Below are 14609 nucleotides of genomic sequence, written 5' to 3' on the forward strand. Positions count from 1 at the left end.
GAACAAGCCGACTGTAAAATGAATCACTTCATTCTATGATATCAAATTATAATTTCTGATTGTTTGATTGGCTCCCCATCCACCATCTTAAACACTCACTAGTGTCTGTTATGAAAGCCAATCTACCTTAACTTTGAGAGCGGAAGTCAGGAACCTCAAACCCTGACAGAGCCCAGAGATTTTCCAGTTCTGCAATATCGATGTTCTGTCGCCTGTGCAAGAAGAGAAGCAGCACCAAAACCCAGGTCAGGTGACTGGGATTGGAGTGCCATGGAAGACTAATGTCCAGATCAGTGAGAGGTCCCAAAGAGAGAGGGGATGTGGTGAGATCCTAAAGTGAGTGAAGGTATAGGGCGAGGTCTCAGAGGGAGAGGAGACAGGAAGTGAAAAGAAGGCAGAATGAGGGAAGGGAGAAGTGAGTGAAGGAATAGGGAAAGGTCCCAGAGTGAGAGGGGACAGGGAGAAGTCCCCAAAGGGGGAGGTAATTGGGAGAGGCCCTAAAGGGCGAGGGAATAGGGAGAGGTCCCAAAGAAAAAAGGGGATGGAGAGAGATCCTAAAGTGAGCGAGGGGATAGGGAGATGTCCCAGAGGAAGAGGGAATGGGGAGAGGTCCCAGAGGGACAGGGGACAAGGAGAGAGGGAATAGGGAGAAGTTGGAAAATGAAATCCAAGATATGGGACAGATCCAGGTGTCCATTATGTTAAAGTTATAAAAAGAGCAGAGAAAAAAGCTCCAAACAGGAAAAGGGGTGCAGGTAACAAACCTTAAGTGAAGAGGGCTAAAGAGGACCCATGATAATTGAGGAGGGCTCAGAACAATCCCTGAAGATCCAAGAAGGCATCAGAAGGTTGGTGACTATCTGCTACTGGCTATTGATAAAGGTAGCCCTTTAAAGTTGAGTCTTCTACTCAGTATGGCCGAGGAACTGAAGTTACGCTTGAATTGGTGCAGTCTTGGGAAGCCAGAGGAATGGAATCTTGAGAGATGAGATTGAAACCCTTTGAGGTGGATCATTGTTGATGCCATCTGAGTTGGAGCAGCATTTGGAGAGAACTTCCAGTTTAGATCTTTGAAAGTGCAGAATGAAATCTCTCATCAGAGAGACAAAGTTTCTGTGAGATTGACTCATGGTGTTTACTGATGTCTGGATGGGTTGTTGAGAAATCCATGGACTCTGTTTTAGTTGCATCTGTCATTTATTGTGCAGTGTGGTGTGTTTGACCACAGTTTATCTTTAATTGACATGTACCTCATATTAACCCCCAATGTTAGAGTATAAGATAGATATTGTAAATTGTTTCATCAAGTTAACCTTGTATGGTAAAGTTTATTTTTGGCTGTTCAAAACCTGTGGGATCTTGTGGATTTATTCACTGAGAAGCCTCTTCGATCTCAAACTTTGTCAACTTTAACAAACTGTCATTGGTGCCGAACCAGATCCAACCAAAAACATGGGGGTCTGGCCTTGGATTATAACACGTCTACAAGATGCACTGCAGAAATTGACTAAGACTCCTTCATTAGCACCTTGCAGAGACAAGCAAAAGATACAGGGGAATACCACTACAGGCAAATTCCTTCTAAATCGCACAACAAAATGACTTGGAATAGAGAGGCACTGTGGTACAGTGGTTAGCACTGCTGCCTCACAGCGCCAGGGAACCGGGTTCAATTCCAGTCTCGGGTGACTGTCTTGTGGAGTCTGCATGTTCTCACCATGTCTATGTGGTTTTTGTCCAGGTGCTCTGGTTTCCTCCCACACTCCTAAGATGTGCGGGTGGGATTAGCCATGGTAACTTGCCCCTTAGTGTCCAAAGATGTGCAGGGTTAGGGGGATTAGTGGGGTAAATATGTGGGGTTACGAGGATAGGGCCTGAGTAAGATGCTCAGTCAGAGAGTCGGTGCAGGCTCGATGGGCCGAATGGCCTCCCTCTGCACTGTAGGGATTCTATGATCTCCTTTCTCTTCATTGTCGCTGCATCAAAATCCTGGAACACCCTCCCAAATTGCAAGGACTGCAGCAGCTTAAGAAGGCAGCTCACCATCACTTCTCACGGGCAATTACGGATGGGCAATAAATGCTGGTCTACCAGTGGCAATAAATAAAATGAATAAACTAAAGCTCATCACCATACAAGCCTGTTAAGTGTAAGCTAGTCATGTATTGATATTTACTTTATGTTCTGACGGGACAGGAGCAATGTAAGGATAGCTTTAATCTTCTGTCTTATTATTTTGATGTTAAAGTGCCATTCAGCTGGGTATCACTCTTCTCTGCTTGTATTGCAGAACTATCCTGAAATACGGGATCCCCTGGTGTCCTATGAAATTCAGTCTCCACCATCTTCCCCCTTTGTAGGTAAGTTGAGATAGATCCTTACTTGAATCAGAGCTCACTGGTGAGATCTCTGAACTGAATGAATGGCTCGCTTTCTGTATGACTGCATTGTTACAATGCTCTATCCCTGTCCTCCTACGGTATTTTATTGAAGGATATTCTCCTTAGAGAAAGTTGGATAATGAAAATTCAGAATGTGGGACTTTTACCCCTGATTTTAATCAGTCATTTAATTTAATTTATTTTGACCATTTAATTTATTGTTTGCATGATGGACATGACTCAAAAACGGCAAACATTTTTGAACACAAGTTTTAACTCAGTTTATAAAATCCAGGATCCCTATCCTTCATTAACTGCTTCATTAATCTGTCCGACCACCTTTGAGAATTTGTGCACCCGGGTCTCTCTCTTCTTGTACCCCCTTTAACATTTAACAGGTGTCCTTTCTTCTCAATCTTCCTGCCAAAACTCATCACCTCACATTTTTCTGTGCCAGCCTGTCAGTGTCCTTTCGAAGTTTATTAGTCTTCCACACTGCTTCCGGCATCCCCAAGTTCCGCATCAGCTGCCAATTTTAAAGTTGTGCTCTGTATCCCAAGTTCAATAAGAGTTTTAACAACACCAGGTTAAAGCCCAACAGGTTTATTTGGTAGCAAATGCCATTAGCATTAGCATCTCCAAGTTCAAACCGTTAATGTCCAAGAACAATCCCACCATTTATGCGGAATGTGTAGGATATACCTATAATTTGTACAAGACTCATGTGCCATTGCTATGGGGTGTATACACAGCTGCTCTACCTAATGTGAAACCCTGGACAAATTAATAGTCCCTCTACCATCACAAATACAGCTGGGCCGAGTCACACATTAAATTGCCTTTCCTTCTTTTGTTGGAGAGCATCATGCTCGATATATTTGCTCCATCCAGGGGATAATAGTGAATCATATACAAGACGTTTCATATTCTCCATCCCTCCCAATTCCAATTTAATCACCATTCAATTCCCACTTTGCTTTGTCACTCTAGTTGCTTAGTTTAAGAATATTTAGTGCATAAAATGATCCTGAGTTCTCAGAACAAGGCTGTACGGAATGGGAGTGAGATGCCAGGTTTCCCCTTGTGTGCATCACAAAAAGTAACTTTATCCAAAATTCAAGCTAATTTTAATTATTGGTGTAAAAGAAACTAAATTGATTGTTTTCCAGCTGACGATATATTTGTTGCTCTGTACAACTACGAGAAAAAACATCAGGATGATCTAGATTTCAAAGAAGGTGACCAGCTGAAAGTTCTCACACGGTAAGTTACCTGGGAATTGGAGCCAGATGTGGTGATGTCCGAGAAAAATTAGCAGAAAATCGAAGCTGATAAATTGAGGAAAGTGAACCCACCAAAACTCCATTAACTGCTGCAACGGAGAGATAGTGAGCAGAGGCTTACTGGCCCCTGGTGGTGGGAATGGAGGTGGGGCGAGGGGGTGTAGTACCGCAATGGGGAAGGACGCACATCAGAATGGAACCCCAGCAAAGTTCCATCACTGGGGAATTTTCTCAGTGGCGGGCAGGCTGCGAGGTAGATTGGCTGCCCGTTCCAGAGAGGTGGGCAACTGATTTGCACAGCTAAAGACCCAATCAAGGTCTTTTAACAGAGCAGCCAACATTTTATTGATGACAACATGGCCTCCGCCACATTGGGAGGCCTCCAGGTTCACGGAGGTGGCCACCCTGCAGTATTCTGGGGTGGCATCACAGCCGGTCTCTATGGCCCAGAGAGGGGGCCAGACAGGGAAGGCACTAAAAACCTCCCCTAGAGGGGCTCCCAGTTAGATCCTGGGCCCCCTAAAGTTTTCATTTTTAATTTACATACTTGGAGATACCTCCCTCCCTCAGCAAGGCTAACCTTTCCTGTCAATGTTTCAGAGCTGCTGTCCCTGTCTGCCAGCACCTTTGAGAGTCTGCCTACCATCCATTACTAGAGAAGGCCCCCTGTGGTAAAATCACTGAGCTTGTCCCATCATCAGCAAGTGTGGGCTCAGCACCCACTTTGCACCCTAGCATCAGCTTCCTGAAACCGCAGTAAAATTCAGGACATTGTTTCTATTCATCAATGTTTGACAAACACGAGAAAGAAGTGCCTAATGTTAACAAACTGTTTGCTCTCTGAAAACAATATAGAACAAATAGACACACCCTACTTCCGTTTTGTCACCACAGCTTATCACTGTCCAATGAGGCAGCAGCACCCACTAACCAGTGTAAATAGGTTAACTCAGTCACATCAGGAATAGACTTTACTGAATAGACTGCAAAGTGTACATTCATACTCACTTTAAATTTAAGATGCACAAAAATATTTTTTCCTGGTTTTGTCAGAATATTTTTAGATGTCACATTGTGATGCAATCTTGGAGATTATTTCACATGGCGCCCAGCCAGATTTAAATTTAAGTTTAAAGTTTATTTATTAGTGTCACAAGAAGGCTTACATTAACACTGCAATGAAGTTACTGTGAAAATCCCCTAGTTGCCACACTCCAGCGCCTGTTCGGGTACACTGAGGGAGAATTTATCATGGCCAATGCACCCTAACCTGCACGTCTTTTGGATTGTGGGAGGAAACCGGAGTACCTGGAGGAAACCCACGCAAACACGGGGAGAACGTGCAGGCTCCGCATAGACAGTGACCCAAGCTGGGAATCAAAGCTGGGTCCCCAGCGCTGTGAGGCAGCTGTGCTAACCACTGTGACACCATGCCACCAAGATTGGGTATTAAGATATATTCACAACCAAAAACACAAGCGTCTCAATCATTTGCTTCATCAATGTAAAAAAAATGAATTTTCCGATCAATTGCACCGTCAAAACATTTCTAACCAAAATTAAACATTTTCAGACCATTGAAGACAAACAGGAAGAAGATTTCTGTTTTCTGTTGTTGCAATGGTTACCATGGTGTGGCTGGAATTTACTGAGACCCGTTATCTGTTTGACAATATTTCATAACCTGATGCCTTTGGATTTTTTTATGGGAAAAACACTTAGCTGAATCATACATTAAAAATCAAATGTCAGAGGAAGTATTTTTTCCTTAAACTTGCTGTAAACCAAATTGTTGTTCAATTATTTAAAATAAAACTTTATCTAAATTGAGAGCTTTGCTAAGTTCTTAGAATCATAAAATCCTACAGTACAGAAGCAGGCCATTCAGCCCATCGAGCCTGCACTGACCACAATCCCACCCAGACCCTATCCCCGTAACCCCATGCATTTACCCTAGCTAGTCCTGCCAAAGCTAAGGGACAATTTAGCATGGCCAATCCACCTAACCCGCACATCTTTGGGCTGTGGGAAGAAACCGAAGCACCCGGAAGAAACCCACGCAGACACAGGGAGAACATGCAGAGTTCACACAGACAGTGACCCAAGCTGGGAATTTAACCCAGGTCCCTGGTGCTGTGAGGCAGTAGTGCTAACCACTGTGCCACCGTGTGGGAAAGCATTAATCCTGACAATCCCTGACTGTTCTGGAGTTTAGACCAGGATTGCTTTATGAGGGTGAGGTTCCACATGCCCCCTACAAAGCCATTGACATTAGGGGGAAAAAGGATAGGGGTGATTCCAAAGAACGGAATTCTCACAGCTAACTCTTCCTCTGGGAACAGTGTTTGGTCTGTCCAGGTACATCTGGTGAGCCGACTTACCAATTGTTCCAGTTATGGGATTCTATGGGGATTGGAGGTAATTGGAGATCTGAAAACATTGCTGCAGCAAATCTCCTCAGGGATTGTGAAGAGATTTAGGAGCAGGTTGATGATTTTTGTTCTGCCTTTTTTGTTTTAATTTATCATTGTGATCCAAGGCAAAATAACAGCTGTGATTTGTTTTGGATAGGGAGGGGGACTGGTGGAAAGCCCAGTCTTTGGTGACAGGAGAAGAAGGATACATCCCATTCAACTTTGTGGCACGTGCCCACACGCTGGAGATTGAACCGTAAGGATGTTTTCTCTGTTGTTCTATCTCATTTATTTCAATTCTACTTCCAGGTCGTGTTTGTGAAGGTATGAACTAAAGCTGTGGGAATCTTTCCACACATTTCCAGGGATGACCTGTCAGATGAAATGAATGGATTTCTCCCATTTCCCTCAGCAGCTGCAGTATGACATTCCCTTTCTCAAACATCTGCTTTCATAAAATTTATGAACAAGCTTCCAGATGTTTTGCAGTTTTGCCAGAATTTGATCTGAACTCAGACCTGAGTTGGGATTGGACAGTCCAGATTCATTTACTCAGACCACAAAACAGTCATTTGAGCATAAGAAACTTCATTCAGTTATACTGAGGGAAAGACATGACAGACAAGAGGGGAGGCGATGGCCTAGTGCTATTATTGCTCGACTACTAATCCAGAAACTCAGCTAATGTTCTGGGGACCCGGGTTTGAATCCTGCCATGGCTGATGGTGGAATTTGAATTCAATTTTTAAAAATCTGGAATTAAGAATCTACTGATGACCATGAAACCATTGTCAATTGTTAGAAAAACCCATCTGGTTCATTAATGTCATTTTGGGAAGGAAATCTGCTGTCCTTACCCGGTCCGGCCTACACGTGACTCCAGACCCACAGCAATGTGTTGACTCTCACCTAACCTCGGGCGACTAGGATGGGCGGCACGGTAGCACAGTGGTTAGCACTGCTGCTTCACAGCTCCGGGGTCCCGGGTTCGATTCCTGGCTCGGGTCACTGTCTGTGTGGAGTTTGCACATTCTCCTCGTGTCTGCGTGGGTTTCCTCCGGGTGCTCCGGTTTCCCCCCACAGTCCAAAGATGTGCGGGTTAGGTTGATTGGCCAGGTTAAAAATTGCCCCTTAGAGTCCTGGGATGTGTTGGTTAGAGGGATTAGCGGGTAAATATGTGGGGGTAGGGCCTGGGTGGGATTGTGTTCGGTGCAGACTCGATGGGCCGAATGGCCTCCTTCTGCACTGTAGGGTTTCTATGATTTCTATGAATAAGTGCTGGCCAGCCAGCGATGCCCATGTCCCACGAATGAATGAATAAAACATGTTTAGAATGGAAAGGGTTGTTTTATTAAGACATTGAAACTAATTTCAAAATGAAAAATCTTAACCTCGATTTTAGACATGTTTTTAATGTAATTTAACCAGTGAACTGTTACTGAAACAATGAAACATATAAAGCTGTAATAGCACACCTGCATATTTAGACTTCTTGAAATATTTGATCACATGGAGATTGTGGACGAGGGAGGTCACCTTCTCCATCCTGAAAGACCCAAAGCCCCCCCATTGCATCATTCAACAATTCCCAATGGCTCCAAGGTTTATGATTCCACTTCTATATCTGGGAATCAATTCTCACTCTTTCTTCAATTGAAAAAGTATATTCTAATATCAGTTCTAAATTTGACGTTTACCAGTTTGAACTAAAATCCCTTTACAAACATACAAATAGGAACTTAAGTAGACCATTTGGCCCCTCGAGCCTGCTCCATCATCCAATAAGATCATGGCTGATCTGTTTGTGTTTGAATTCTACATTCTCATCTACCCCTAATAACCTTTGGTTTCCTTGCCTAACAAGAATCTATCTACCTTAAAATCTATCTACCTTAGCCTTAAACATATTCAGTGACCCCCGCCTCCACCGACTTCTAAGGCAGAAAGTTCTGGTAGAAGAAACATTCTCCTCTTCCCTCTTGACAAATATATTTTATTGAAACGAGATTGCAATATTTCCCTGTGTGTGGCTGGGTTGCCTTTCTCTGTGCCGAACACACTGCCCACACCACCCCTGTCCCCTTCAAGGAGAATCCACCTTTTCCATCCCCTCCCAGCCCGGAACGAGTGTGGCAGTGATCCTTCAGTCGCTTGTGGAAGTTAATTGTTATAAATATGGGCTAAATTGCCCATAAATCTCTGTCGAGCAATGAAAAATGCTTATCAGCATACAGGCCTTCAATGGGGTCAGTGCTTGTGTATTTAGCATGAATCTTTACCTGCACAACTCCTGTAAACATTCTGTTTTTGGCCTTCACCAGAGGATGAGAAAAATCAGAGTTTTCCGTAACAGAATACCCAGGGCAGGATATGGGGACGCGCTATGTAAATGAAGGATTAGCAGGAGACAGTTTTTCATCGAATAAGAAAGGGCGAAAAGCTAGGGTATGATTGGTGAATATGTATGCAAATGAAGGATTAGAAAAATTGCTTGTTTCTGATTTGCTGTAATTAATTATAATCAGCAAGTTGTTTGTTTGTAACTTCAGAAACACTGCAGAGGGCTGCAATCTGTTTCTCCTCGTGCACAAGTAATTAAAGCTTGTAAGATTGAGTACTCATAGTGTGTAGTGCTGTTTGTACCCAAGTCGACTACAGTACCTAATAGTGCCGAATGTTGCTGGTACCCAGGATCTCCCACACACTGCCGGGTGAATGAATGGATCTCCTGAGTGCTTTGTGTCATATTTGTGAGCTCCATTAATTAGTACTCAGCTGACAGCTCATCCACATTCAGTCAAATAATAGTTTAAAGAATCGATGTAAACTGGTCCAGTGACACAACTATCCGGCTCGAAACTGCCCCGAATGGCTCTACCTTTATAAAAGCAAAATATTGAGGATGCTGGAAACCTGAAATAAAAACATAAAGAGCCAGAAATTGCCAGTAATCTGGCGGTATCTGCGCAGAGAGAAACAGAGTTAACGGGCGGCATTATACAGCCTCACTCGAGCAAAACCGGAAATTCCCGCCCGAGGTCAACAGACATTTCCATTGTCCGCCCCTCGCCCGCTCCAATTCCATGGTGGGCAGGGCAGTAGAATTCCGGCGAACATTTTAAGATCCAATGTGGAGTTTTGATTTCCGTGTTCCAAACAAGAATCGTATTGGAGTCGAAACATTAACTCTGTTTCTCTCTCCACAGATGCTGCCAGACCTGCTGGGTTTTTCCTGGTTTTGTTTTGACTCTACTTTCTTCTGCTGAGTTTCTCTGAGTGTAATCACAAGTGGTAATTGACAAGGTCCCTCAGAAAAGGTTAAGTTATAAGATAAAAGCCCATGGTGTTGGAGGCAGTACACTGGCATGGATAGAGAATTGGCTAATGGGCTGGAAACAGCGAGTGGTTGGTGACCTGTAATGGGCTCCATTGGGATCAGTACTGGCACCACAACTCCATTGGGATCAGTACTGGCACCACAACTCCATTGGGATCAGTACTGGCACCACAACTCCATTGGGATCAGTACTGGCACCACAACTCCATTGGGATCAGTACTGGCACCACAACTCCATTGGGATCAGTACTGGCACCACAACTCCATTGGGATCAGTACTGGCACCACAACTCCATTGGGATCAGTACTGGCACCACAACTGTTGACAATATATATTAATGACTTGGAGGCAGGAAGTGAATGTACTGTAGCCAAATTTGCAGATGACACAAAAATATGTGGAAAGGTAAGTTGTGAGAGGGATACAACTTACAAAGAGATATTGATAGGGTAAGTAAATGAGCAAAAGGTTGGCAGATGGAGGATAATATGGGAAAATGTGAAGTTGTTCATTTTGGAAGGGAGAACAAAAGAACAGAGTATTATTTAAATGGAGAAAAACTGCAGAAAGCTGCAACACAAAGGGGACTAGGTGGGACTTGTGCACAAAGCACAGAAAGCTAGCATACAGGGACAGCAGGTAATCAGGAAGGGTAATGGAATGTTGGCCCTTATTTCAAGGGGTTTGGAATATAAGAATTGGGAAGTCTTGCTGCAACTGTACAAGGTGCCGGAGAGACCACATCTGGAGCACTGGGAGCAGTTTTGGTCCCTTATTTAAGGAAAGATATTATTTCATTGGAGGCAGTTCAGAGAAGGTTCACTAGGATGATCCCCGGTGTGGAGGGGTTGTTTTATGAGGAAAGGTTGAACAGGTTGGGACTCTACTGATTGGAATTTAGAAGAATGAGAGGTGATCTCATTGAAACATATACAATTCTTAAGGGGCTTGACAGGGTAAATGTTGAGAAGATGTTTCCCCTCATGGGAGAGTCTAGGACCAGAGGGCATTGCCTCAGAATAAAGGGGCACCAATAAAGACTGCATTGAAGAGGAATTTCTTTTCTCAGAGGGTTGTGTGTCTTTGGAACAGGGAGCTATGGGGGGAGAGTCCTTGTGTATGTTTAGGGCCGAGAGAGATAGATTTTTGATCCGTAAGGGAATCAAGGGTTACAGGGAAATGGCAGGAAAGTGGACGTGAGGAATGTTGGATCAATCATGATCCTATTGAATGGCAGAGCAGGATCAAGGGGCTGAATGGCCTACTCCTGTTCCTATTTCCTATGGTCTTATGAGTTCAATGAGACTATAACAGAATTGCACCCAATGCTATTGAATGATTAAAGCATGTGTGATGCCGACATGAGTCCTTTGATATTTTAAACTTTTTAACGTAAATTTTATCCCCTTCTTTATAATCTGTACCTTTATTCCCTGCTTTTATCAGACTAATGAGTTCAGAAATAGATTTGCGGGCACTATGTTTACCTATTATTGGTATTCCTCTCCCTAATCCTAATGATGCATTTCATCTTTGACTAATAGTTAATGGTTTCATCTTTCCAGATGGTTCTTTAAAGAGTTAGGCCGGAAAGAGGCCGAACGACAACTTTTAACATCTGGCAACACACAAGGTTCCTACTTAATCCGAGAAAGTGAGACCACCAAGGGTAGGTTCTATAAGATGAATTGCTGAGATCATTCACTCTCTGGTGATGTACTTTTCTTAGAGATGTAATAATTATTAGATTGCATCTTTACATACAGACTGAAGGACATTACAAGCTTGGTTTTGGATTAGCCTTTTGGTTATTGAGCAATCATAAAGTATCCATGTGATCAACTACGGATAACTAAAACACCAGGTTTAATCTGCTGTATTAACCCTGTGACTATCACACCAACACAGAAATAAGGCTTAAACTTCAGAGTATCATAGAACAGTTACAGCACAAATCAAGGCCTTTTAGTCCATTGTGTCTGTGCTGGCTCTCTGCTCGAGTAGTTCCCATCTTGCCTCCACCTTTTCCCTATAGCCTTGCAAATTCTTCCTCTTCAGATAATTGTCTAATTCCCTTTTGAAAATCTCGATTGAATCTGCTTCCACCAAACTCCCAGGCAGTGCATTTCAGATTCGCACCTTCACTGTGTAAAAATGATTTTCCATACTTCCTTTGCTAATCACCTTATCCCCATCTTTCTCTCTATCCACTCTGTCTACATCCCTCACAATTTTGTGTATCTATCAAATCCCCCCTCGACTTTCTTTTCTCTAAGGAAAACAGCTCCAGCTTCTGCAATCTATCCACAGAAATCCCCCCCATGCCTCACAACCACTCCCTCCAATACCTTCACATCCTTCCTTACAATGTGGCACTCAGATCTGGATACAATGCTTCAGCTGAGGCTAAACTAGTGTTTTATTCCAGTTTATCGTAACGTTCTTGCTTTTGAATTCTATAGGCTAAATCTTACCAAAAAATGGTAGAGTGTTTTTTTCCAGTGAGAAAACTGTCCTGTTTCTCTCCAGAGAAACTATTTGGTTTACTCTTCAGGTCTTACAACACTCTGCCAAAAAAAATCAAGAGGGCATGTTTCCCACCATCATATGGGGAAGGGCCTTACCACACCGACAAAACCCGGCAGCACAGCAGCACACAGATCAGGAAACCAACCTGAAAAAGGGCGTGCCAATCATAACCTGTATAATCATAACCCCAACCCATCACAAAGGTCTCAGGTATGCCCCTCCTACTCTCCGATCATCGGCCCCTTCTTCCCCCACCACCTGACGCCCCCACCACCACCCCCTCCACCCCCCGCAACCATTGGCCCCGTCTCTCTCCCCCAGCCCCTGATTATCAGTCCCTTATCTCCCCTAGCATTGGCCACTTCTGCACCCACCCCTCCCTCCACTGTCTGAATCTGTTGTAAACCACACTGACGTGATGTATGGCAGGGGTCAAGACATGGCTAGGGGACGGGTTAATAACATTTAAATATACAAATGTAAAGCAGGTTCACACTCGTTCTGGGCGCCGGCGAGGGGCAGGGAAGATCCAAAATTGTGAGAAATGCGACTTCTGGATCTTGAGGCCCGGCCGACATTTGCAAGGACAGCAAACGCAGGGTCAAGATCACCCCGAAAGCCTCTATTTATAAAGCCCAGGATTCCATATCCTTCATTAACCACTTTCTCATCCTGTCCTGCTCCCTTCAACAACTGGTGCAATTTTCAGCTTCTCAAAAAATAACAAGTCACTCTTAAAATTGGTCATTGTTGCTGTTCCATTCTCGTCCAATTCTGGAAGAGGTTCCAGAACAAACTTAAAATAATCATTCCAAGAATGAAACTTGTAGCTGATCTTTGTTACTGTACAAACAGAGACACAGCGGTGAAATGAGAAAGTGTCGTCCAACACATCTCCATATTTCTTTGGGGTTCAATGTCTACAATTAGAATAAAGACGGAAAATTAAAAGGTCATCGATCTCAAACATTAATTCTGTTTTTCTCTCCGCAAGTGCTGAGTTTTTCCAGCATTTGCTGTTTTATTTCAGATTTCCAGCATCCGCAGCATTTTGCTTTGTTTCAATTTCTTGAAACCTGAACCTATTTTCAGGTTTCATTGTTACTGAGATTTTTATTTGGCTGCAGTTTTTCAATTATTTGCTTTTGTATATTATTAGATATATTCAATACAGCAATAGAAATAAAGCAGTTGTCCTGACATTTTTCTCATAACCCAACAGTTAATACAATACATTTGAGTTGTTTATTCCTTACCAAATGCGATTAAATAAACATATTTGACCGGATTTTCCTGTCTTTAGTGCCTGAGGTGTCCCAGATTGTAATTGACAGGAAATAGGGTAAGAAACATATGATTGCTCCATAACATTGTCCTGAAATTCTGCGGCTTGCTCAAGGTGACAAGTTTTTACCTGCATTGGCGTAGTTTACATCTTCTTGTTTAAGTGAAGCAGGACAAGATGTTTCCAGTGCTTAATTGATAAGGCACGCATTTCAAAGGACACCTGGAGAAGCTGGCAGTGGTCTCGAACCTGTGACTCTCCCAGATTAGAGGGTCCAAAATGGCCAGAAGGTCCTGAAGCTGGTGGCCTGACCCAAAGTTTCACTCCTTTCCTTCCCTCAGCTGCTTCTTGATGTGGAGATGCCGGTGTTGGACTGGGGTGGACACAGTAAGAAGTCTTGCAACGCCAGGTTAAAGTCCAACAGGTTTAGTTGGAATCATGAGCTTTCGGAGCGCTGCTCCTGACCTCGGCTGAGGAAAGAGCAGCTTCTTTACAGTTTTCTCAACCATGAGCCCGTGTTGTAAATGCTAATTGTCTGATTCGGATGGGATGACAAGTCAAGTGCAAAGTGGGGACCATGAAAATCAGCCCTGCTGTTATATACGTAGCATTATAATTAAACAAATAATGCAGCAACTAACTTGTTGCAGCTTGGTGGCTATGCCTTCAGCTATCTGGGCCACAATTTCTGGAATTCCCCGGATAAATCACTCTGTCTCCCTCTCTCTATCTGTCTTTCCTCCTTTCAGACACTCCTTTCAATATATTTCTTTGGTCTTTTGAATCTACCCTGATATCATTTTTCATGGCTCATGTCCAATTTTGCTTCATCACATTCCTGTGAATTGCCATGAGGCTTTTTCCATATAATGGGTAGTTGTCATTGATGTTGGAAAGTCTGTATCGGAATCAGCCTTTATATCAAGAGAGAATCTTTTTGCTGAATTGAAGTAAACCCTCTCAGGTTAATATGGGACATGCAGTTCGACGCAGGAGAAAGGTCTCTCTTCTCTACCCAAGATCATGTCTTTTCCCAAGTCTCCAATGTGAATTAGTTCCGTTTACCAGCCAGTCTCATTTTCTCGAGAAAAATAGCCAATGGAGTAAAATGAACACACAAATCAGGAGCAGGAATAGGCCCCTTGAGCCGGCTCCACCATTTGATAAGATCGTGGTCGATCTGCCCTCAACTCCATTTCCCTGCCTGTCCTCATTTGATTCCCCTGTCAATCAAGAATCCATACAAATGCGTCCCGGAGAAGAGAATTCCACAGAAACAACTCCTTGTCCCTGTCTTAAATAGGAGTCCCCTTATTCTTCAGCCGTGCCCCCGAGTTCTAGTTACTCTCACAAAGAATCATTTCAGCATTTACCTCATC

General features: G+C 43.4%; 1 protein-coding gene across 2 annotated transcripts in view; it reads left to right on the forward strand.

Annotated features, from left to right (window-relative positions):
- Positions 1-14609, forward strand: part of lck (LCK proto-oncogene, Src family tyrosine kinase) — a 115442-nt gene that overhangs the window by 50321 nt on the left and 50512 nt on the right. For both annotated transcript variants that reach the window (XM_078238351.1, XM_078238350.1), the window contains exons 3-6: positions 2291-2360; positions 3551-3644; positions 6236-6334; positions 10982-11085. In XM_078238351.1, the coding sequence (XP_078094477.1) occupies positions 2291-2360; positions 3551-3644; positions 6236-6334; positions 10982-11085 (367 nt within the window). The remainder of the gene's footprint in view (positions 1-2290; positions 2361-3550; positions 3645-6235; positions 6335-10981; positions 11086-14609) is intronic.

Source organism: Mustelus asterias, chromosome 21, assembly GCF_964213995.1.
Source record: "Mustelus asterias chromosome 21, sMusAst1.hap1.1, whole genome shotgun sequence".
NCBI classification, from domain to species: Eukaryota; Metazoa; Chordata; class Chondrichthyes; order Carcharhiniformes; family Triakidae; genus Mustelus; species Mustelus asterias.